The 24493-nt window shown below is 44.3% G+C and overlaps 2 protein-coding genes across 3 annotated transcripts; both read left to right on the forward strand.

The window, feature by feature from the left end:
- The first annotated feature begins 1862 nt into the window (after positions 1-1862).
- PGAM1 (phosphoglycerate mutase 1) lies at positions 1863-13635 on the forward strand. The gene is made up of 4 exons (XM_073684961.1): positions 1863-2104; positions 5930-6204; positions 6384-6564; positions 11767-13635. The coding sequence occupies exons 1-4, from the start codon at positions 1966-1968 to the stop codon at positions 11934-11936; spliced, it is 765 nt and encodes a 254-aa protein (XP_073541062.1). The 5' UTR covers positions 1863-1965; the 3' UTR covers positions 11937-13635.
- A 1602-nt stretch (positions 13636-15237) lies between these two features.
- On the forward strand, positions 15238-23466 carry EXOSC1 (exosome component 1). Of its 2 annotated transcripts, none has more exons than XM_073684962.1 (8): positions 15238-15318; positions 16728-16843; positions 17392-17466; positions 19775-19863; positions 20162-20195; positions 21306-21356; positions 21725-21809; positions 23175-23466. In XM_073684962.1, exons 1-8 carry the CDS (start codon positions 15291-15293, stop codon positions 23279-23281), a joined length of 585 nt encoding a protein of 194 aa, XP_073541063.1. In that variant the 5' UTR covers positions 15238-15290; the 3' UTR covers positions 23282-23466. The 2 variants fall into 2 exon arrangements, with proteins under 2 accessions (XP_073541063.1, XP_073541064.1); XM_073684963.1 differs by having other exon boundaries at positions 15273-15392.
- Positions 23467-24493: the final 1027 nt, after the last annotated feature.

Consider the following 24493-nt stretch of genomic DNA (forward strand, 5'->3'; position numbering starts at 1 on the left):
CCATCCACTCATAGAGAAAGCCTGTGAGTCCTGCTTCCTGCACCCACTCATAGAGAAAGCATGTGAGTCCTGCTTCCCCCATCCATTCATAGAGAAAGCCTGTGAGTACTGCTTCTCCGTCCACTCATAGAGAAAGCCTGTGAGTCCTGCTTCTCCGCCCACTCATAGAGAAAGCCTGTGAGTCCTGCTCCCCCCACCCATTCATAGAGAAAGCCTGTGAGTCCTGCTTCTCCATCCACTCATAGAGAAAGCCTGTGAGTCCTGGTTCCCCCACCCACTCATATAGAAAGCCTGTGAGTCCTGCTGCCTCCACCCACTAATAGAGAAAGCCTGTGAGTCCTGGTTCCCCCACCCACTCATAGAGAAAGCCTGTTAGTCCTGCTTCCCCTACCCACTCATAGAGAAAGCCTGTGAGTCCTGGTTCCCCCACCCACTCATAGAGAAAGCCTGTGAGTCCTGCTTCTTACATCCACTCATAGAGAAAGCCTGTGAGTCCTGCTTCTCCATCCACTCATAGAGAAAGCCTGTGAGTCCTGCATCCACACATATAGAAAGCCTGTCAGTCCTGCTTCTCCATCCACTCATAGAGAAAGCCTGTGAGTTCTGCTTCTCCATCCACTCATAGAGAAAGCCTGTGAGTCCTGCTGCCTCCACGCACTCATAGAGAAAGCCTGTAAGTCCTGCTTCCTGCACCCACTCATATAGAAAGCCTGTGAGTCCTGCTTCCCCCACCCATTCATAGAGAAAGCCTGTAAGTCCTGCTTCTCCATCCACTCATAGAGAAAGCCTGAGTCCTGCTTCCCCCACCAATTCATAGAGAAAGCCTGTGAGTCCTGCTTCTCCATCCACTCATAGAGAAAGCCTGTGAGTCCTGCTTCTCCATCCACTCATAAAGAAAGCCTGTGAGTCCTGCTTCTCCACCCCCTCATAGAGAAAGCTTGAGTCCTGGTTCCCCCACCCACTCATAGAGAAAGCCTGTGAGTCCTGCTTCTCCATCCACTCATAGAGAAAGCCTGTGAGTCCTGCTGCCTCCACTCACTCATATAGAAAGCCTGTGAGTCCTGCTGCCTCCTCCCACTCATAAAGTCTGAGAAAATTATCTTTTTTTGCATATGATTAATTAATATAGCTAGAGATTAATATATTCAAGTGGAATTTAATACAACTCAGATTTTACAAAAATCCACATTTGCCAAGGAGACCTCAGAGAATAATAAGGGGAATTAAATTTGCAGAGAATAACTTCTTCGCAAATCAAGTTTCCTGGGAAAACCAGCACGAACAGACAAATGTGAATTGTGTCTGATCCACTCAGATCTAATCATAACATCGCCATGGAAATCCAGTCTTCGTCCATCCCGTCCTCACTAACTCCCCCCGGCAACCTATTCACGTCTCCCCTCCAGCATCTGCACAACATGAATCCTTTGGTCACATAATCTCCCTCTGACTGAACCAACCCCATTGCTGAAGGTCACGTCGCCTCGCTGCTGAGACGTGCTTTACGTGCAGACAGCACAAGCTCGGACAACGCCCAGCAGCGTCGAAGTCACTACCTGATGCCACGGCGGCCATCTTTACTAAGGGCAACCTTCCCAACTTTGTACCCCTTATGGTCACTTAATTCTATTCGCCCTCATATAACCATCATAAAAATTATTATTCGGCGTTCGTTAAACAGAGCGGTCAACACAACTCTAACTTCTTTTCTACTCATCTTATAATCACTTTCCCAAAATAAATATGGTCAATAAGGTATTGTGCCCGGTTATAGTCTGGCATCGAATACTACGCATGTGTACAAACACACGCAGGCGCACTTGAGTCTGAGAAAGCACGAACGTGCTGGGGAGGTTCTCGAATGACGTCACTTTTCCACGCCCACTTCTTCTCCGGCTGTGAATGCGCAGGCGCAGTTAGCACTAAGTTCCGCAGTCTGACAGCAGCCGGCAAGAAGAGAAAGAAATGGCAGCTTATAAAATCGTCCTTATCCGTCATGGTGAGAGCACCTGGAACCAGGAGAACAGATTCTCCGGCTGGTATGATGCTGACCTCAGCGAGACAGGAGTGGAAGAGGCCAAGAGGGGCGGCCAAGCTCTGCGAGGTACTGTCCCTTTAAGTGGGTGTACGTGCAGATGAATGGGGCACATGTAATAAAGCATTAGGGCAGTTTTTTTCCATACAGTTATGGGTTAATTTCACATTGTTTACTAAATGACAGGATAATTATAGACAATTAGATGTTTATTATGGCTGCAACAATTTTTTGGGTGCTTAATATAAAAAAAAATATTATAAATATATATTAATAATAATAATATTTTTGCATGGCAGAATATTGCCTCCCCATGTATTGGTGCACCCTGCCTGCACCCTGTGTATCTGCAGTCTCCATGGTGCCCTGATCTCCTCTGTAATGTGACCCTGCAGTCTGCACTCACTGAATGGCCTCCAATATATCAGTCACCTATAGCTATAGAGGAGGCATCAGAGAGCAGCCATACTGCCAAGGACGCGGAGCACGGTCACAGTGATGCAGCCAGCAGTGTCATAGAGGGGGGGGGGCGTTATTATGGCATCCCCTTTAATTAAGGTGCAGGACCCTCCCTTTGTTATGTAGTGCTGGATGCTGGGGGAAAAAGCCCACTGAATGATGGATGGCAATGGAATATAAATCACCCATAGAGGCCGCAGCCACATAGTGCAGAGCACATTACCCTATAGGCGGTGAGCCTAGAATACAGGTCACCTATGGGTTTTTGAAGCTGGATGCACTCTCATTTGGGTGATGAAAAATATATATATCTGTACTATAGCATAATAATATTCTTATATATATTAAAAATATATTATATTTTTCTAAATCTCCATCTTTCCGGTTCTCAGTGCTTGATGGTGGCTACCACTGTTTTCAATTTCCTTATATTTATGATGAAAACATAGTGTTGGTGTGTGTGGTTTTTTTTTTTTTTTTTTTTTTAAAAAGGTGATCTTCACACAGGCCAGATACGCTGCAGATCTTCTTTGGTGCAATTGTTAGTTTAGGCCCTGTGTCGCTGCCACGTCGCAGTGTAATGCATAATGGGGTCATTTTGTTGCCCACAAGATTCCTGCAAGAAAATAAGTCCAAACCAGTTGGCTTTGTGTTTGTTGCGGATCACCGTGCAGCACATTCACCTGCGATGCGGCAGCGACACGGAGCCACATGATCCCTGTGGAGGTGAGCGTGGCCGTGCAGCCTCAGGCTGGGTGTTTGAGGACCAGGAACAGTGCCTGTAAGGACTGTCAGTCTGCTAACAGATGGCCGGACCCCCTCCGCTCCAGCATTGGTGGGCTGCTATGGATGGACCATTCTGGAAGAAGCCTTTCATCCGTCCCTGTGATGAACGGTGATGGAGGAGGTCTGGCTCCGTGCATTGATAGTGATGCCTCGTGATCGGGGGTCCATACAGACCCAGGATTTCTATCTTGCTCATTTCCTGGCAGTGCAACCTCGTTATTACGTCTCCTTCCTATTTCCTATGAGTGGTGAAATGCTCCATCCTCCGTATGAAGGGGGCGAAGAAGAAGATGATTCATTTTCCTTCCCGGCATCGCTCGCTCTCGATCTTCCGGCCCGTGTGCGGGGAATGAATCATCAGATGCTGAGTCTCAGGGAGAGGAGTAAATGGTGCGATCACGAGGGAGCGCAGCGCCAAGTCTGACCGGGGCCAAATGAATATTGATTAATCATAAATACAAGTTATATAATTCTTTTCAGCTGGTTGTGGCCCCCTATTACCTCCCAGCGCTCATCCAGACCCCATAACAACATCTGCACTGGGGCTCATTCACACCACTCTACAGCAGCCAAATTCTCATCTGTATTGTGTCCGACTGCAGCTCTACGGACCGGATGGAATAGCCTTGTCCTCTATGCCTTTTAATGCTCTCTGTTCAGGTCACAAGGCCCATAGTTGCATTGGGGCTTGTTTACACGTTGCATTTTTGATGCCTTTTCTTTTTTTTTTCCAGAAAACTCCAGTGTAAGTTTTGAATATCTTTGGTACAATTATTATTTTTTTTTTTGTGCTGAGTCATTTTGATCTCACTTGAGGCAGAACTTCAGTAAAAAAAAACACTGAAAGAAGCAACATGCTACGGTTTAAAAAATTAAAAAAGGGAAGAAATGCAACGTGTGAATGAGATGTTAGAAATCTCACTCTGGGCCTCTGAACGCCAAATCTATCCAGTTATGGAGCTGTATATCCCCCTCATACAGATCACTGGGTAGGGAAAGCTGGATGACGCCCCCCTTTGGTAGCAGCCGTGTTGATTGACCTCCAGTTTTTCCAGAAACTGATATAACGAAGAGGACTACTATTAATATAACATCTGGGCCGCAACTTATGATCCTGACATGCAGCATCTGACAGCTCAGATAAGAGCGGCCGCTGCGCTAAAAATAGTACGCTGCTCGGCTCTGCTGCGTCCCCGCACCTCTCGTCTGCGCTGCTCGGCTCTGCTGCGTCCCCGCACCTCTCGTCTGCGCTGCTCGGCTCTGCTGCGTCCCCGCACCTCTCGTCTGCGCTGCTCGGCTCTGCTGCGTCCCCGCACCTCTCGTCTGCGCTGCTCGGCTCTGCTGCGTCCCCGCTCCTCTCGTCTGCGCTCCTCGGCTCTGCTGCGTCCCCGCTCCTCTCGTCTGCGCTCCTCGGCTCTGCTGCGTCCCCGCTCCTCTCGTCTGCGCTCCTCGGCTCTGCTGCGTCCCCGCTCCTCTCGTCTGCGCTCCTCGGCTCTGCTGCGTCCCCGCTCCGCTGTCTGCCCTGCCGCTCAGGATGTTTGACCTTTGTCTTGTTTTCAACCCTTTGCTCTGTAGGAATGAAAAATGCCATCCGGGACTGAATGTGGGTGAACCTGTAAGGGGGGGAATAATCTGTAATTATAGAAATGTGGACTTGTAGCATCACAGGGAATTATTCAAAATATAGCATCGCTTTCACCTTGCAGCAACTATTCCTTTAAGCATTATGTAAATTGAGTCTATGGGCCCCACTGATCATTTACAGCTTCTTTTTTTTGTCTTTGTCTTATGGTACTTTTTCTTTTTTGCACCAAATTCTTTAAAATAAAATAAAAATACTAAATAAATTAAAAAAAAATTAAAAAAACGAGGAAAAATGTCAATGCAAACGATTTAGCCTTGAAATTTATGAAACTTGCAAGTGATCATCACATTTTTTTAATTTTTTTTTTTTTATTTGCAGTCATGTAAAGTTGCGTGCAATTTCATGTAACGTTCCCTAAATATGAATTCATTATGTAATATAAGACTTCATGCTACTTTATGTGCACGTCCCATTTCATCGGCCATGACAGCGGTCTGTGGCCCCTGGATGGGAGCTCTGAGATCCGCTCCTCACCTGGCGGAGTCCGCGGCTCTTCTTTTGATTAGCGAGCCTGGAGTGCCTTCACATCTGCGTCACACCCCAACGATGACGTCGCGCCAGGCCGGCTAATCAAAGGAAAAGCCGCGGAGGCCGTGATGCAAGAGGTGGACGCAGATTACCGCCGTGGCCGGTGGAATGGGACGACCGAATCAATTCGCACCAACTTGAACTGCAATCTAAGTTGTCGGCGTTTGTGAAGTTCTTCTCTTTGCGCTGCAGAAAAATTGGAAGCATAAATTGACCTGGAACGCAAATTTTCTTCTTAAAATGCAGGCAGCCCCCGCTTCTGCTGAGCACAGAATGACCACTAATGAACGATCATCGTTCTCGGCAGCACAGGTCCTGTTTACACAGAACGATGTGCTGCCGAGAGCCATGATTTTTTTAAGCATGCAGAAAAAATTTTCACCCAATAAACCAATGTTTTGCTTGTCCGTCACTGAAGCAGCACCCCTTAGTTATAAATCTATTAAATGTCTCCTCCTCGCTCTGGTGCTTGACAGATGCCGGCTATCAGTTCGATATCTGCTTCACGTCTGTGCAGAAGAGGGCCATCCGCACCTTGTGGCACGCACTGGACTGCACCGACCAGATGTGGGTGAAGGTGGTGAGGACCTGGCGGCTCAACGAGAGGCACTACGGCGGCCTGACCGGACTCAACAAAGCCGAGACGGCGGCCAAACACGGAGAGGAGCAAGTGAAGATCTGGAGACGGTCATATGATATCCCTCCACCACCCATGAATCCGGACCACGATTTCTATAATGTCATAAGCAAGGTAAGAGGTGGGGGGGGGATGTAGCCAGAATGATAAGTGCCATTAATGTCTCCGGGATCAACCTTGCATACGGCGGCTCAGGCTGGACCGCAGACCGCCTTGTGTTTGTTACCACTCTCAATACTAATTATATTCTTTCTTTTTTTTTTTTTTTTTTCTTTTTTTCCTTTTCACCTCAGGATCGTCGCTATGCTGACTTGACAGAAGACCAACTACCGAAGTGTGAGAGTCTAAAGGACACCATCGCCAGAGCTCTGCCATTCTGGAATGATGAAATCGTCCCAACCATCAAGGAAGGGAAAAGGGTCCTGATCGTAGCTCATGGGAACAGCCTTAGAGGAATCGTCAAGCACCTTGAAGGTACGAGTATAGAAACTCAGAAATGGTGGATGTATTCCAGAAATCCTGTTCTGTGTAGAAGGTTCATCAGAGACAGGATTACAATGACAGATCCAGCATTCACAAAAGATGTCACAGCTCACCTCCTCCTCCTCCTGTACAATGACTGATAACACCTCTATATAGAGTAGATAACAGGATCCACCATTCACAATAGGTGATATCACAGCTCACCTCCTCCCTCTCTGCACAGATCAGAGCATGCTTAGTGAATCTCTCCTGCAGAGGACAATGGTTTCCTATATTCATGAGGCTGCTGAAGAGAATATAAAGTATTAGTCTAGTGCGAAACCCTGTGGCCACGGGGAATTCCAGGATTTTTTTTTTTACTAATCTGCAAAATAAAAATATCACAATTGTTTAAAAAAATGCATTCAACCTAAGAATCTGATTTAAGCAATGTGATATGGTGACATCTCAGTCACTATAGTGTGTATTAGAAATAGTGATGCTTCGGACCCCTCCCTCCCCCTTTAGACATGTGACGACCTATGTAACTGATGAGTCCTCCACATCTTTGGTGGGAAAAGCCCTTTTTATTGAACCTGTGAGTCGTCGTCGTTCTGCTTCCGGCGAACATCAAACCTATAGATGCAGTGTTAGTTGTTTCTAGCAAATCCGCCAGAGTTGCTGAGCTCAGAGCTTTCCCAGCATCAGCGAGAGGTAAATGGGGCCGACTCAGACCTATAGCACCAGGGGTTTGTTTAGCGTTTTTTCTGCTGTGTGCACACAGACACGGAGTGGTATAGGTGGAGTGTTATAGTGTCTCCTTTTATTTAGATAGGAGAATATGGGGATTCTGCGTGTTCTCGGCCACAGCTCCTTCATGCACTAGGAGACACAGCCCGTGTCTGCGCCACCTAGTAGCACCGCCTCCTAGTGCACATGTATGAGCCGCCTGCAGCATGGATCATGACCTCTCCGTGCTGCCATATACAAGCAAAACCTGCTATAGTAGGTACTTGGGAGAAAAAATTATTATTGCGTGCTCACCTCTATAGTCACTTGTGCAATCCATTGAACGCACATGTCTAGTCTGGGGAGAAATAGCTAAGCTGCATTTTCCAATTCTCTTGTCTTCAGAGCTGTAATTTCCCAGCATTGCTTGCCTTGTTCAGTGCAAGAATTGTGCTTTACATGAAGTGCTGTTAAGTGATCACATATTGGAAAGACTCACAGGACCCGAATCATTGTATTTTTCATTTTTTACATTTTTTTTTTTTGTGCGATTTACTCTCCAATTCATGGGTTTTTGATTTGCGACAAATTCAGCAAAGGATCTGCTCCTTTTTTAAAGTCGTAATTTTTTTTTGTTCAGTTGATTCTCCGTTTGTCAATAGGGCTCTTCCATAATAAAAAATTTTATATACACATACACACTACTCAAAAAATAAAGGGAACACTCAAATAACACATCCTAGATCTGAATGAATGAAATATTCTCATTGAATTCTTTGTTCTGTACAAAGTTGAATGTGCTGACAACAAAATCACACAAAAATCATCAATGGAAATCAAATTTATTAACCAATGGAGGCCTGGATTTGGAGTCACCCCCAAAATTAAAGTGGTAAAGCACACTACAGGATGATCCAACTTTGATGTAATGTCCTTAAAACAAGTCAAAATGAGGCTGAGTATTGTGTGTGGCCTCCACGTGCCTGTATGACCTCCTTACAACGCCTGGGCATGCTCCTGATGAGGCTGAGTATTGTGTGTGGCCTCCACGTGCCTGTATGACCTCCCTACAACGCCTGGGCATGCTCCTGATGAGGCTGAGTATTGTGTGTGGCCTCCACGTGCCTATATGACCTCCCTACAACGCCTGGGCATGCTCCTGATGAGGTTGTGGATGGTCTCCTGTGGGATCTCCTCCCAGACCTGGACTAAAGCATCCGGCAACTCCTGGACAGTCTGTGGTGCAACGTGACGTTGGTGGATGGAGCGAGACATGATGTCCCAGATGTGCTCAATCGGATTCCGGTCTGGGGAACGGGCGGCCAGTCCATAGCTTCAATGCCTTCATCTTGCAGGACCTGCTGACACACTCCAGCCACATGAGGTCTGGCATTGTCCTGTATTAGGAGGAACCCAGGGCCAACCGCACCAGCATATGGTCTCACAAGGGGTCTGAGGATCGCATCTCGGTACCTAATGGCAGTCAGGCTACCTCTGGCGAGCACATGGAGGGCTGTGCGGCCCTCCAAAGAAATGCCACCCCACGCCATTACTGACCCACTGCCAAACCGGTCATGCTGAAGGATGTTGCAGGCAGCAGATCGCTCTCCACGGCGTCTCCAGACTCTGTCACGTCTGTCACATGTGCTCAGTGTGAACCTGCTTTCATCTGTGAAGAGCACAGGGCACCAGTGGCGACTTTGCCAATCCTGGTGTTCTGTGACAAATATCTTAACTAAACCTCCGGCACTAATGAATGAAGAAACAACTGTATATCATATTAAAAAAATGTTTGTTTAATTCCAAAGAGTGACCATAATGAGATAATAACCAAGGAACATTTTGTTTCGGCTAATAACCTTGATAAAGGCAATCTGTGTCAATAAAAAATATAAATACTACATTTAATATGGTCACACAAATAATAAAGCCATACATATATAATTTTGTAACATACATAAAGCTCACATGCAAGGTTGTCAAGTAGTAGGTCACTTGTTTCAAATATAGGTGGTCATATTCAAGCGCAAATTGTATCTATAATCGTAATGTTGCTCAATAAGAAAAACATCCAATGCCATATAAAAAAAAAAAGGGGGGGTGGGGGAGAAGGCAAACCCAGAATTCCAAAGGTATTCATTCCAGAACGGCCAAGAGATAGAATACATAGTGAAATATATAAGAGGTCATACATATGCCCCAAAGGTAAAAGGAAAAAGAGAAACTGGAATCCTCAGAGATTATCAGACAGAGTGTAAAACTATGTAACTTACTTAGTAGAATCCAAAAACCAGGCAATGTGAACTGAGGTCTAAGATGGTAGACATGCAAGAAATAGGAGCATGTTCACACTAGCAAAAAAGAAACAAAACCTACAAAAGACAAAAATATATCTCATACCCTACCATCATTATATATAAATGTAAAGCAAAGTTGCATAATAAATATAGGGTACTTAGTGAACTATTTTTGATCAAAAAAAGTATACAGGCCGTCCCACCAGCGGCAAGGTGACCCTAATTGGGACGGTACCTATACTGCCTATATTAAAAACCTTACTGTATATCAAAGTTGAAGCAATGCATATAAAAGGGTAGACAAATAGGACCGGGTCCCAACTCCAGACCACCCAGGCCCGTAGTAAGCTACATATATACCAGTCAGCTCAACAAAGGGAATGCCACACCCTTAAATTGCACAGAATGCAAACAAGACAAAAAAACAGGCAATGTGAACTGAGGTCTAAGATGGTAGACATGCAAGAAATAGGAGCATGTTCACACTAGCAAAAAAGAAACAAAACCTACAAAAGACAAAAGACAAAAATATATCTCATACCCTACCATCATTATATATAAATGTAAAGCAAAGTTGCATAATAAATATAGGGTACTTAGTGAACTATTTTTGATCAAAAAAAGTATACAAGCCGTCCCACCAGCGGCAAGGTGACCCTAAATTGGGACGGTACCTATACTGCCTATATTAAAAACCTTACTGTATATCAAAGTTGAAGCAATGCATATAAAAGGGTAGACAAATAGGACCGGGTCCCAACTCCAGACCACCCAGGCCCGTGGTAAGCTACATATATACCAATGTGAACTGAGGTCTAAGATGGTACCCTATATTTATTATGCAACTTTGCTTTACATTTATATATAATGATGGTAGGGTATGAGATATATTTTTGTCTTTTGTAGGTTTAGTAGAATCCAGTAGTCCCACCCGGGTATGTCCATGTGGCATAACAAAGTGTCAGTGCGCCGGTGTAAGCACATGGGCGAGATGTCCCATTATATATGCGTCAGAACAGGAAGAGGTACCGCCGTGGATGAAGGATGCGGTGCAGTCTGCGTTCCACCGCCGACCGGATGTGACGTGCTGGTATCATACTGGAAAAGAGGGGTGAGTTGCGTTCCACCGTGCGCATGCGCAGTAACCCCAAAGTTTGCTATGTGCAAACTGAGACTTGGGACAGGGAGACTACATGCATAGATATATAAAGAGGTAAGTAAGGTGAAAATAAACTGTCCAGGAGCATCCATCAGCCAGAAAGCATTGGTACTGAGATGTGGTCTGTGGTCCCCACCTGCAGAACCACTCCTTTATTGAGGGTGTCTTGATAATTGCCAATAATTTCCATCTATTGTCTATTCCATTTGCACAACAGCATGTGAAATTGATTGTCAATCAGTGTTGCTTCCTAAGTGGACAGTTTGATTTCACAGCAGTTTGATTTACTTGGAGTTATATTCTGTTGTTTAAATGTTCCCTTTATTTTTTTGAGCAGTGTGTGTATGTGTGTGTAAACTCCCCATTGACATAAACGTCAGAGAATGTAATAATATATTATATTATTAAAAAATATATATAATTTTTTTTTTTTTTGCAATATTTGCAACATTTTGTAGAATATAAGACTTTTCGCTTTACAAAGATGCAAAAAAAAGCCATTGGGCAAAATTCATGAAATGCATGCACCATACCATAGAGTTTGGCACAACAAAACCGCAACAGGTACAAGAAGATCAATAAAATAAAGTGACTATAAAAAAACAAAACAAAGGTAATTTATGAATCAGGGTCATTGTTTGTCCCCCCCCCACCCCTATCACAACGAGTGCTATTTCAGCGGCACTTGATGGGTTCACATTACAACCCATTGAGCACCGGTTGTGTCCGATGTGCATCAAAGCCATCACTGCTTCAAAAGGAAACCATAAGTAAGCCGAGAGCTGAGCTTAATGTGGCTCTGCACAGAAAAAGAAAATCTGCATCAAATAGAGAAAACAGCCGCACAACGGAGCTCATTAGTTACAGGGACTGAAGCGCGTCGTCACGTGTAGTATCGGGGAGTTGGGGTTGTGCTTGCTGACTGTTTCCATTTCTAGCCACCACTATAAATCTACTATTGTGTAGAATATACCCAATAAATATATTTCCTGTTTATACTTTTTTTATTCCCCTTACTTTTGTTCCCAGGGATGTCAGAGGAAGCCATCATGGAGCTGAATCTTCCCACCGGGATTCCCATCGTGTACGAGCTTGATAAGAACCTGAAGCCTATAAAAGCCATGCAGTTTCTAGGAGATGAAGAAACGGTGCGCAAAGCCATGGAGGCCGTCGCCGCCCAGGGAAAAGCCAAGAAATAATTTGTCCTTCGCTGCCGACTGCGTCATCCATCCCATTTTTTTTTTTCTTTTTTTAAGTTTACTTTTAAAGCCGACACTTGACAGATTCAACAATACGTCTGTTGTGTAACTGTGCACCTCCCCTAACAAACCCGTTCACTTCTCCAGCACCAACGGTCGTGCAGCTGGAGTAGACTTTAGTGCATTCCACATTCTGTACAATAGCAGCGTTATCTGAATAGTTAGGATGTTCGGGGGCCGCACGTCGGCCCGTAGTCCGGTCGCACACCTCCAGGTAGTCGTTCCTCCCTGTAGTCATCTGTTTACGGCACTTATTGTCCTGCGCTCTCATGTATGTGTTCGTTAATTTTCCAGGTTTCTATCACTTCTTATTCCAGTGCACGTCCAATATTCCTTCATGAAGCCATTACTGTCCGTAGCGTCATTTCCAAACCTCTTGAGACATTTGCGCCAAAATGCAGGAGCTCGTCTCTGTCCTTGTCATTCCAACGTCAGCATGTGTGGTGCAAATCGGTAGATAGAAGCTTGTGAGTCGCCCTCTGCTTCCTTTGCAGTACTTTCTTGTTCTTAAGGGGATATCCTCATCGTACAATATTACGGTATAACGCTATAATGTTATGTAGGGGGTCCGACCCCTTGGAACGTACCGATCCCGAGAACCAGGATGCAAATGCTAACTCTACCACACTTCCATTCCAGTGATCCTTCACAACTCCAGTGCTGCAGCTCCTTTATTTTTAGGGTCGTGGGGGTCAGATTATCTTTAAGGGGTTGCCCATCTTTTTTAGGGGTACCCCCCTCATACTTAAATTCATCTCTTGGTGGCAAAAAATCATTTTTGAATTTCATTAAAAATTTGCACCATTTGCCTTCTACAATGTCTGTGTTGCACTGACTATTACTGGCTGCAGAAGGAGTTGCCTGAGAAACGGTTAGTAAGCTCAGTCTAACGAGAGTTTGTTACTCTTTATATGTCTTTGAGCTGATTTTATGATCACAAGTCTCATCAAAGTTGAAAAGTGACGGAAGCTAAGAACCTGTAAAAGCAAAATGGTGCAAAATTGTTAATGACTTTTGGGCCCAAATACATGAATTTAAGTAAAAGTAAAAAATTGTTAACAGAGATGGACAACCCCTTTTTAAGTCACGGCTATTACTGTCATGCCATTTTAACTATTTCTAGGCAAGATGGCGGCAGTTAAAAGTTGCCCAATTTTTCCAGGTTCCTGAATGGTGGAGCTGCCATATTATGTAGCGATACATGCCCAGCTCCCATGTTCCTACACAGGTAAGTAGATTTGCTGTTCAGGACCCTAGAAAAGCTGAGTGACTATGTAGTGGGATGATATTTGCTGTGTATACCCACTGAGAATTGGCGGAAAGGAGCATTAACGGTTAGGGCTTTCACTTCTGCTTATAGCGGACCAGTCCTCTGCTGCTGCACATCCCAGATGGTAATGATGTCGGCCATTGTTGGACACGTGGCCCGTATTTTAGGTTTCCTGTGCCCCCCTGCATTAGCGGTATCGTGCATCCCTATACTGTGGCGATGTAGTGTGCATTAGGGTAGAGATCAGTGCTCTCTACCCTACAGTGCAGCCGGGTACCTGTACTTGTTTTACGGTCACTTTTCCTCCTTTTTTTTGTAGAGATATCTATTATTTAAACCATTACAATAAAGGAGTGATGTGCAATGAGACCGGCCTCGTCGTCGTGCTTTTATCCTTGCCTTTTTTTTTCTTTTTTTTACATTTTTGGCATGTCAAAGAATTAGAGAGTTCCGTGCAGTGATGCGGTCTGCTGTCCTGTTTATAGCTCCAGCTGTTCTTTGCTATGCTAGGAACTGTCTGTCAGCACATAAAATGACTGATCAAACCAAGCACAGGTGCTTGTTGCACCCTTGTGGTGGCCAAACCTTTCACTGCACCTTCTCTTACTTTTCCATCTATCCTCCCTCCTTCTCCTACTCTTGTAAAATTAGAGCTGTCAATCAAAGAAGAGGAGGGCGGAGATAGATGCAAAACAAGCAGGTGCGAGGTTGCACTGAACTGTCTGGCCACGACAAGGGTGCAGCGAGCACCTGTGCTTGGTTTGTAAAGTCATTCTATAACGGAGTTTTATGGCTCTGCTCATATCCACCTCAGGAGGTGGATAAAATGTCATTTACTCATAACTTCAAGGGCATATACATGGTACATGCCGCCCGCTCCCGCATCCTGAGATCTACGTGTAAAGATGACTTCCTCCGCGATATGGATGGGAGCGGCGCAGGACGGCCCATTTAAACCCGGATCAATGGTGGAAGCAAAGCTCCACTGAAAGATGCCGCTAGGCACAGATATAGGGGGCTTCAAAAGTAGCTGAGAGACTACCTTATATTTGAGTTAAAAGGGTAATTTCTTCTTTTTCCATTCATTTCTGAGAAAGCAAGGTGGGGCACATATCTACGTTCCCACATCCATGGGGAAAAATATTCCCTGCTGTGAGCTTCCCAGACAAAAGCTGATTAAATTATTTAAAGGGGATATTTGACCATTAGATGATAAAATGGCAGCAAATGCAGTGATCATGTGCTGCTGGTGGTCTGTGAACGATCCAGGCCCTTAGCCGTACAACATACAATATCCATAACTTTAAATTGCAACTGTCATTTTAGAAGAATGTGCAATGGAATGTCCGTGTGTTCCGCTAGCTCCTCCCCCTCCACTCTCCATAGAATGTTATAAGCACAGTAATGGAAAGGTCTGTCTCCACTGCATACAGATTTTACCCATGACTTGAGAAAGGTCGATCAGTCCAAGCGGATAAAGAAGTAGATTTCTCTGATAAGATATATGACAAAGTTTCTTATTTTCACGTGTACTATTAATTTATGAAATAAAAATGACCCTTAATGTTTAATCTAAAATTGGTGTTACTGTTAAGTGAAAGCCTGCTGACGGCTCATAAAAGGATTCCCATCTGTTTTGTAAGGAACTAGGATAATGGAGAACCCAATAAATACAGTAAATAATCCACTACAGGATCTGCAGTTCTGGGAGTACTACACTGATGAATTATGTAAATCCCCAGACATTTTTATTATTATTATACATATTCCCTATACAGTAACTAAGTTGCAATACACCAAATTTGTAATAAAAAAAAAAAAAAAAAAAATCTATGGGTAGCATACTGGTCTTTTTTCCCTCACTAAAGATGGCTGCCGTCGGTCTACAGAACTCTCACAGGTGATTGGCTCGTCCACTTTCTAAGACGTCCAATCGCCAGCAGGCATGTTACGACACCACGCGATATTGTATCGTCCAATCAGAGCCTGAGTTCCTCCTGCGTGTCAAATACCACGTGGTTCTGATGGCGCCGGCTCGGTGCTGTGTTCCCGGTGAGTACAGGAGAGGAAAACAGCTGGTAATGAGCGGAGGCTTCTGTCACCGGCCCCCTGCAGCGTCATGTGCGGTGAGGGGGTGAGAAGGCTCCTAATGGACGGCGCTTGTATAATATACGGCTCTGTGTTGTAATTACATTGCTTAGACGTTTAGTTCCACATGGATTTTTTTTATCTTGCTATTATGTGGGCTAAATACTTGGGATGTGTTCACACGGTGCAGATACGCTGCAGGTTTTGAGTTCTCCATTCTCCAGGGGTGGAATTTGCACAGAAATTTGACCCAGCGCAAGAGAAACACGAACGAGGACCCCAGTAGCTGTGACCGGCGGAGCTCTGCAGTCCTGTGCATCATACTTTCTTTTTTTTTTTCACCATTTTATCGCATTTTTTTTTTCTGTTTTTTTTCACTACGTTATATAGTAAAATGAACGATGTTATTAAAAACTGCATCTCATTCTGCAAAAAAAAAAACAAGCCCCTTTTACTGCTGTCAGTGGGGGGGGGGGGGGAGTTCTGGCTCTAGGAAAAGTAGGAGAAAAAATATACATTTGAAAAAAGAAATTGTGAGGGGGTTGTCAGCGTTGCATTTTTATTTTTTTTCTATCATAAAATAATGGAGGTATACGCAGCAGTGGTTGCCGCTGTGCAGGTGTCACGGAACTGATTGTTCAGGTGACAAGAATGGCCCGTCATTAAAAATAAAATATCTAGATCAGTCACAGGACCACTGCCGCCAGTCACAAGCTTAAAGAAGCACTCCTCCTCCCATCAAAGTTTTTATCCTCTTAATATAATAGTCATGTTATATAGCACTGTGTACTTACAAGTGCTCATTTTGTCTTTCTACACAGTTAATTCTTCTCTTTTCTCTGCTCTATGTAGAAACAGGAAGTCTCCTGTCCCTGCATTTATCATCCCCCTCTTCACCTCCTGACCCAGCTGCTCCCTCCTCCTCCTGCCAGGGACTTCTGCAGTGACTCATGACTCCTACAGGGAAAATTGACCTCCTGTTTCTACATATAGCTTAGAAGGATTCAGCTAGTCACGTGATATCATAGACCTAATGGAAAAGAGAAGAATTCGCTGGGTAGAAGGACAAAATCAGCAATTGTAAGCGCACAGTGCTGTATAATATGATGACTGCAAGATATTAAGAGGATAAAAGCTTTGATGGGAGGAGGAGGAGTGCTTCTTTAAGTGGCATTTTGCCATCCTGACAGTGCAGTCTGCTCTGGATCCACGCAAGTGACAGGAGCCATTTGTGCCGCCTGACGTCTCAGTATTAAATATCAAAAGCTGAACCTATAAGATCCTCACTTTGGTCTTGTGAAATCTGTGCCAGTCCCCACTATGGCAGCGTTCTATATCCACATGTACTGATCTTGTATGTGCTCACGTTCCAGGGGAGCGTCTGTGCAGCTTGGAGGAATGTACTCCTGGATACGGGACTTACTGCAAACACGGCTATGTCTTCTCCTCGCTGTCCGGATATGTGGTGAAGAAGAGCGACAACGGTCTGGTGAGGAGCGTTCACACCTTTTAGTTTATTGACCTACGAGATGTAATGCCGGCGACGTGAAGACAAACCGCGTGTCCTCTGCACGTCAAAGCATTCTGCTTTGCTCTTTTCTATATTGCTTTGATGTAAAGCTAAAGTTTTCTAGAACTTTGCAGACTATAATTATGAGAAGAATTGTTACAGGGTTACAATATCGATGGCCAATCCTCATCATCATAGTATTTGCAATGAATAAAAACACAACCAACTTTGCAGTTTTTCCTTTTATTAAAATTCCGCACTTTTCCTAAGAATAAAAATCCCTCCAATCTTAAAGTTTCCAGCTCGTTGCCACCTCTGCAGTCTTATCAGAGGTGGCCGGTTTCCTGGGCAAGGACAGCGACCCTTGCAAGCTGTTTGCTATACAGCTCACAAATTCTGATCTGGACCCTGCCCTCTGCCGATGCTGTGGAGCTTGCGCTACCATGCTGGTGGTCCGGATTGTCGGTCATCTATAACTGGCATATAAAGTCGTTCCCCCACCAGTGATGTGTGTTCTCTTTGTGTAGATGCCGGTGATCTCTGTCGTGAGGGACACAGACTCCCATCTTCTGCCTGATGTGTGCTCCATAGTGACTTGTAAGGTGAGTAATTCTTCCCCTCTGCCATGTTATGTGTATAAAGACCACTCCTGATCGTGTTGCTCTTAGGGCGTATGGTTGTGGACCCCCCACTCTCCAGAGATCCTCGAGCAAAAACTGGCTCTCATTTTTGGACCTGGCCCATCCATGCATTTCAGTAGCTTTTATATACACTGCTCAAAAAAATAAAGGGAACACTTAAACAACAGAATATAACTCCAAGTAAATCAAACTGCTGTGAAATCAAACTGTCCACTTAGGAAGTAACACTGATTGACAATCAATTTCACATGCTGTTGTGCAAATGGAATAGACAATAGATGGAAATTATTGGCAATTATCAAGACACCCTCAATAAAGGAGTGGTTCTGCAGGTGGGGACCACGGACCACATCTCAGTACCAATGCTTTCTGGCTGATGTTTTGGTCACTTTTGAATGTTGGTTGTGCTTTCACACTCGTGGTAGCATGAGATGGACTCTACAACCCACAGAAGATGCTCAGGTAGTGCAGCTCATCCAGGATGGCACATCAATGCGAGCTGTGGCAAGAAGGTTTGCTGTGTCTGTCAGCGTAGTGTCCAGAGCATGGAGCAGATACCAGGAGACATGGAGGGGGCCGTAGGAGGGCAACAACCCAGCAGCAGGACCGCTACCTCCGACTTTGTGCAAGGAGGTACAGGAGGAGCACTGCAAAATGACCTCCAGCAGGCCACAAATGTGCACGTGTCTGCACAAACGGTTAGAAACCGACTCCATGAGGGTGGTATGAGGGCCTGACGTCCACAGATGGGGTTTGTGCTCACAGCCCAACACCGTGCAGGACGCTTGGCATTTGCCACAGAACACCAGGATTGGCAAAGTTGCCACTGGCGCCCTGTGCTCTTCACAGATGAAAGCAGGTTCACACTGAGCACATGTGACAGACGTGACAGAGTCTGGAGACGCCGTGGAGAGCGATCTGCTGCCTGCAACATCCTTCAGCATGACCGGTTTGGCAGTGGGTCAGTAATGGCGTGGGGTGGCATTTCTTTGGAGGGCCGCACAGCCCTCCATGTGCTCGCCAGAGGTAGCCTGACTGCCATTAGGTACCGAGATGAGATCCTCAGACCCCTTGTGAGACCATATGCTGGTGCGGTTGGCCCTGGGTTCCTCCTAATGCAGGACAATGCCAGACCTCATGTGGCTGGAGTGTGTCAGCAGTTCCTGCAAGATGAAGGCATTGAAGCTATGGACTGGCCCGCCCGTTCCCCAGACCTGAATTCGATTGAGCACATCTGGGACATCATATCTAGCTCCATCCACCAACGTCACGTTGCACCACAGACTGTCCAGGAGTTGGCGGATGCTTTAGTCCAGGTTTGGGAGGAGATCCCACAGGAGACCATCCGCCACCTCATCAGGAGCATGCCCAGGCGTTGTAGGGAGGTCATACAGGCACGTGGAGGCCACACACAACACTGAGCCTCATTTTGACTCGTTTTAAGGATATTACATCAAAGTTGGATCAGCCTGTAGTGTGTTTTTCCTCTTTAATTTTGGGGGTGACTCCAAATCCAGGCCTCCATTGGTTAATAAATTTGATTTCCATTGATGATTTTTGTGTGATTTTGTTGTCAGCACATTCAACTTTGTACAGAACAAAGTATTCAAGGAGAATATTTCATTCATTCAAATCTAGGATGTGTTATCTGAGCGTTCCCGTTATTTTTTTGAGCAGTGTATATACCGTAAATAGATTTCAATTTTTCTCACCTTACAGTATTCTTTCTTCAGGGTGGTCCACCCCATAGCCTTAGTTTTTTTTAAAACAACCTGCTTTACCCACCCTCCCTGTTTCCATTGCTGAGTCTCCACCACTGCTCCCTTTTATTGTCTGCAGAGCTGACGTCACTTTGACAGCACTGCAGCCAATCAGTGATATCATCAACTTTTCCTGAATCGCTGGCATAAGCAGATGCACTCAGTGATTGGCTGCAGTGCTGTCAACAAGGTTTTTATGAAACTGGAAAACTCCTTTAATCGTCCGGCTTAACCTATTCTGCTGCGGTCAGACAGGCTGAGAGAGGTGGGCGCATGGCTGCAACTTGTGGGGGCTCGGGAGACAGGAGTCCTGGCGCCGCTGTGAACCGCGTTGCTGGCTGGAGGAAGAGACTGAGCAGAGGGCGAGAATCCCCCCTTTCTGCTTTAATAAAATTGCTGGATCTGGTCTTGGGGGGGGGGGGGGGATGACACGGTTGGAAACTTTTTGTCACTAGGGGGCACTTGGTTTGAAACTCTGTCATTCATTATTTTTCTGCTTATAATTGCAGGTGATGAGTATTAATCCAAGGTTTGCTAAGGTCCAGATTATGTACATCGGCGCGGCAGCCCTCAAAAACACATTTAGAGGCACGATCAGGTAAGACATACTTGCGTATAAGCCACCATAGGGGTCCTGAAAACGATGGACCCCCCCCCCCACACACACATTGATTGCTGTTGTTGCTAAATTGGTGTGACACAAAGTGGGTAAATGACCACTTACCTTATACCCCATGTTCCATGATATTATTACCTGGGGCTTCTGGTAGTCAGTGACTGAGACATCTAGTGACTCGGGGATTAGGGGCTCCACAATATGAGAGAGGTTTGGATGCAAGATGATTCCACCAATCATGTAAGCTTGTGGGGTTTCATTGTTTTAATTCTTTATATAGGAAAGAAGACATCAGAGCAACCGAGAAAGATAAGGTAATGCACAAACCTAGTCTTCACTGACGCACATTGGGATTAGCTACCGAAAACGATTTATGATTAGGAGTCTCGGAAATATGACCGGCGTCCATTGTTTTCCCTTTGACGCAGTCGCCGAAGGTCATGGAAGCAGAGTCTGAAGGCGCTCATCGCTGGCACCTCGCTCCTCCTATGGAGCTGATCCCGATGCTTCATAAGACAACGGAATTTTCACTTTACACTGCGATACTAAAGTATAAAGTACAAGCGATCAGACGGAACTGAAAAAAAAAAAAAATATAGAAGTTTAAGACCCCCCCCCCCCCCCTCCACCTTCCTTTCCCAATTTAAAAATACATTTTTCAATTAAATATATTTTTGGATGTCTTTTCTGATCTATCAAGATATAAAATGATTTAACTTGTATATTACAAATGAAAAAAATGCCAGAATTTTTTTATTTATTTTCTTTTGGTCCGTGGACTTCACTCAGAAATTAAGGGAATAGCTATTAAAGCTTCTTGCAGACCCCAAAATTATATCAATAAAAACTACAACTCAGCGCAGAAGAAACAATCTGTCACACAGCTCCATCACTGGAAAAATAAAAAAGTTCTGGACTTGCGAAAATGACGGCACAAATCAAATTTGTACAACATAAAACACACAGGATTCCACCATTTTTTTATTTTTTTTTTATCATTTTAGCCCATCTGCTTTTTTTTGTTTGTTTTCTTTTTTTTTTTATGCTTTTATTCTTTTTTTTTATTGGGGGATTCTGTTCTGTTTTTTCCTGCTATTTTTTTCTGGGAGATGGGGAGGAGGGGTTCTGTTTTTTTTTTTGTTTGTTTGTTTTTTTTGTACATTATTCGGTGAAATGAATGTCTTTCAAAACTATAACTTGTGCTTCAATAAAAAAAAAACAGCCCTCATTTGACTGTACAGATAAAAGCGTAAAAAGGGGAGTTTTAAAAATGGAAGCAGAAAAATGAAAAATTGCCTTTTTGGGAAGGAATTGAGTATTGATGAGATGTTCTGTGGGTTACATTAGAACATGAATTGTTACCTGGTGATAAAAACTTTCCTTTCTATATTCTTTGTTTTTAACTTTTTGCTTTTCTTTTGCAGGTTGAAGTGTACAAAAGTTTTCGTCCAGGAGACATAGTTGTAGCAAGAGTTGTATCCTTTTTTATAGAAATATATAAAATTGACAGCATCTCCTTAGTTCTCCCCATGAGTATGAGAAAGGTGCTGGTCCCCAATAATTATTATTTTTATTCTTTTAGCACAGCTTTGTTACTGGTCACGTCCGATCACCCGACTGACAAGTTTGTTGAGTGTGATGTGTTTTGTATACCGGTTTAGAAATCCGTGTTCTTGGAAGCACATTACTGCGTGCTGCCGAGAGCACTGATATTCCATCCATCGGATTGGCAATCATTCAGTGCACTTGGGATGTTCGTCGGACGATCGGCTTGGCGTGTCTGTGATTGGCAGTCGTGCCGTGTAATGCAGCATTTGCCGGCGCTTCCTTACATCACACCCAGATATCTCTAGGAGACGCCCAGTCCAATTATCTGCTGACGACGGCGGAGAATGAGTTAGGAGTGGTGGTTGCACATAGTGAAGCCGGTGAGTGGAAATATGTCATGGACATCCTTGCACCAGCATGCGCTGTGTATTCACCCTGCCCGCCCATGTACAGAGGAAAGCGGCAGCTAAGATCCTATGCGAAATGTACCACAGGGATTGTCCACCTTTTGGTGATACATTTCTTTTTTTTTTTTGCTTAAATGCAGATTTATTGGGGGTTAAAAATCTTTTTTTTTAGAATTGAGTCCCTTTAAAAAATGTTGCACCGTTTGCCTTCTATAGCCTCCGCGCTTCACTGTACTGCTGGCTGCAGAAGGAGTTAACTGAGGAACCATAAGTGAGCTCAGAGTTTCTAACTATGTTGCATTTTTCTTTCTGAGCCCCTCTCAGTTGATTTACAACCACATCTAATATGCAGGGAAGCAAAGAGCCTGTAAAAGTCAAACGATGCAGAATTTTTTATGAAAACCCAATTGCAAAAAAAAATGTATTTCAGGCTACAAAAAAATATATTTTTTTGTAGCCTGAAATACATGCATTTAAGTGAGAAGTAAAAAAAAAAAAAACGTTTTAAACGCACTGTTTTGAGGCTTTTTTTCCCACTTGTAGCTGTCATGGGTGTGTCGCCACGAAGATCGTCGCGACTACACAGCCTGACTTCTCGCAGCTGAGTTTTTGGTGCTTTGTGTTTTTTGGTTGTGAGGGAGTTAATTCTCTCTCTCTGTGCTTGAGGAGGCTCAGCCTCGCCCAGCTGCAGTTAATGCTGCAGTATTGGGATTCCTTCAAATACCTGCTGGTCTGTTAGGGAAGTTGTCGGTGAAAGCATTTCTTGCAGACCTTCAGAGTGGATCGTTGTTTGGTGGAGTTCGGAGCGAGGAGTATGCGGTGTGGTTTGTTCCCATCCTCCCTTTATCATTTATCTCCTAACCTGTTGTTGTTCCCTCTGTAATTGTGGTGTTAGTTTTTGTATGCAAGGTGGTTTTTGGTTTTCCCCTTGTACTGTCTCGTTTGTCTAGTACTGTGTTTTGGGCATTTTCTATCCTGTTCCCCATTGTTGTGATCGGGGTCCTTCTCAGGACTAGATTACTTAGGTTCAGGGATATTCAGGAGTTTAGGGTTACGCTGGTGGCCTGGACCTCTGTACCATTAACAGTACCTCCAGGTTGAGGGATTAGTCAGGGCCCCGTCTAGGGTCAGCTCAGGCCCCTGACCCCCCTGTACGCTGAGACAGCGTGACAGTAGCATATTTTAAGCATGAGGTTTTCTCATAGACTTTTCTACAGAAAAAATACACGTGCCAATTAAAAGAAAGGGAAAAAATGCTTAAAATTCTGTTTACAAGTTGCAAAAACAATGTGTATGAATAAGACCAGTTTTTAAAATGTAAATTCCTTACTTTTCCAGGGGCGACCATGGTGCCGATCAGCTGGTGTGAGATGCAATGTCCGAAGACTCACATGAAGGAGCCTCGGAAAGTGGCCCGAGTGCAGCCCGAGTTTCTCCAGACATAATAAAATTACTGTGTGCTTGTGTCTCACTGATTGGTCAGTTACAATATATTTACCACCATGTGGTTACATTAAAGAGGCGAGTCACTTTTTTTTTTTAACTTTTAATTTTCTTAAATTTTTTATTTCATCGCCTGTAGAATTTCCTACTTTTCGTATACACATTAAATTGTTTTATGCCTTTTTAACCTCGTTTTCCTTTTGTACTTTTATAGAGTTGGCAATTAAACAGTGTTATACGGCCTCCATTATCTGATCAATGTGAACACTGCCAATCACAAAAATCTACGGCGAGCAGAGCTCGGGAGGCCGTTTCGGCTGCGCGCTTGTTTTTCAACAAGGCAAGCGCAGTCTTCAAGTTTAGTCATGGCCGACTTCTTGTTCTTTTACAATCTTTTCAGTAGTTTCCTTTTTACATTTTGCTAAAAGGTACGAACCCATATATAAAGGGATGGGGTTTTCCTATTGAAAATTTTACTAAAAAAAAATGCATTCAGCATGCAGAATCTGCAATGTAGTATTTGTGCAGCAGTTACAATTATAATACTTTGGGAAGAATGGTGTAAAGTAAGAAGAATGCTTTCATAAATAAAAGTTTAATAGTTTGCATTTTGTTAATTGATAAAAGTGAATGAAATATAAATCCCATCAATATATGGCGCCACCCGTCGCCTTGATCACTTCTAGTCACTTGTACACAGTTTTTGAAAGAATTTAGCAGTAGGTTGTTCCAAACATCTTGGAGGACTGACCCCAGATCTCCTGTGTATAAGGCTTGTGCGGATCCTTCTGTCTCTCCATGTGATCCCAGATTGACTGGATGATGTGAGATCAGGACAACATGGGGCCGGATCATCACTTCCAGGACTCCTCGTTCTCAATGACATTGGCTGGATGTTTGGAGTAGTTGTCCAGCTGCAAAATAAATTTGGAGCCAATCAAACGCCTCTCTGATGATATTACATGATGGATGAGTATCTGCCTGTATTTCTCAGGACCATAGTCACAGTGATCGTACCTCTATGTAGTGTGACTATTTATGACACTGCATTGTAGGTAAAAGCCTGTATAGACGGAGTCAACTTATAAAATTTGAACTGCCGGCAGCTACCACTAGAGGGAGCTCATTACACACTTATTAGAGTTAAAAGTGCACCTAAACTTTGTGGTCCCTTTAATTCTCTGCAGATCAGTGGGGGTCTGGATTTTGAGATC

The sequence above is a fragment of the Phyllobates terribilis genome, unplaced genomic scaffold (genome assembly GCF_046119375.1).
Source record: "Phyllobates terribilis strain yellow unplaced genomic scaffold, ASM4611937v1 Scaffold_5__5_contigs__length_657084704, whole genome shotgun sequence".
In the NCBI taxonomy this organism is placed as follows: Eukaryota; Metazoa; Chordata; class Amphibia; order Anura; family Dendrobatidae; genus Phyllobates; species Phyllobates terribilis.

Bases quoted from the DNA above. Each gene is read 5' to 3' on its own strand.
- PGAM1 (XM_073684961.1), top strand. From the start codon at position 1,966: ATGGCAGCTTATAAAATCGTCCTTATCCGTCATGGTGAGAGCACCTGG. The intron at 2,105-5,929 runs GTACTGTCCCTT...GGTGCTTGACAG, and splicing joins GGGCGGCCAAGCTCTGCGAG to ATGCCGGCTATCAGTTCGAT. The intron at 6,205-6,383 runs GTAAGAGGTGGG...TTTTCACCTCAG, and splicing joins TCTATAATGTCATAAGCAAG to GATCGTCGCTATGCTGACTT.
- EXOSC1 (XM_073684962.1), top strand. From the start codon at position 15,291: ATGGCGCCGGCTCGGTGCTGTGTTCCCG. The intron at 17,467-19,774 runs GTGAGTAATTCT...TTATAATTGCAG, and splicing joins GCTCCATAGTGACTTGTAAG to GTGATGAGTATTAATCCAAG. The intron at 20,196-21,305 runs GTAATGCACAAA...TTTCTTTTGCAG, and splicing joins GAGCAACCGAGAAAGATAAG to GTTGAAGTGTACAAAAGTTT.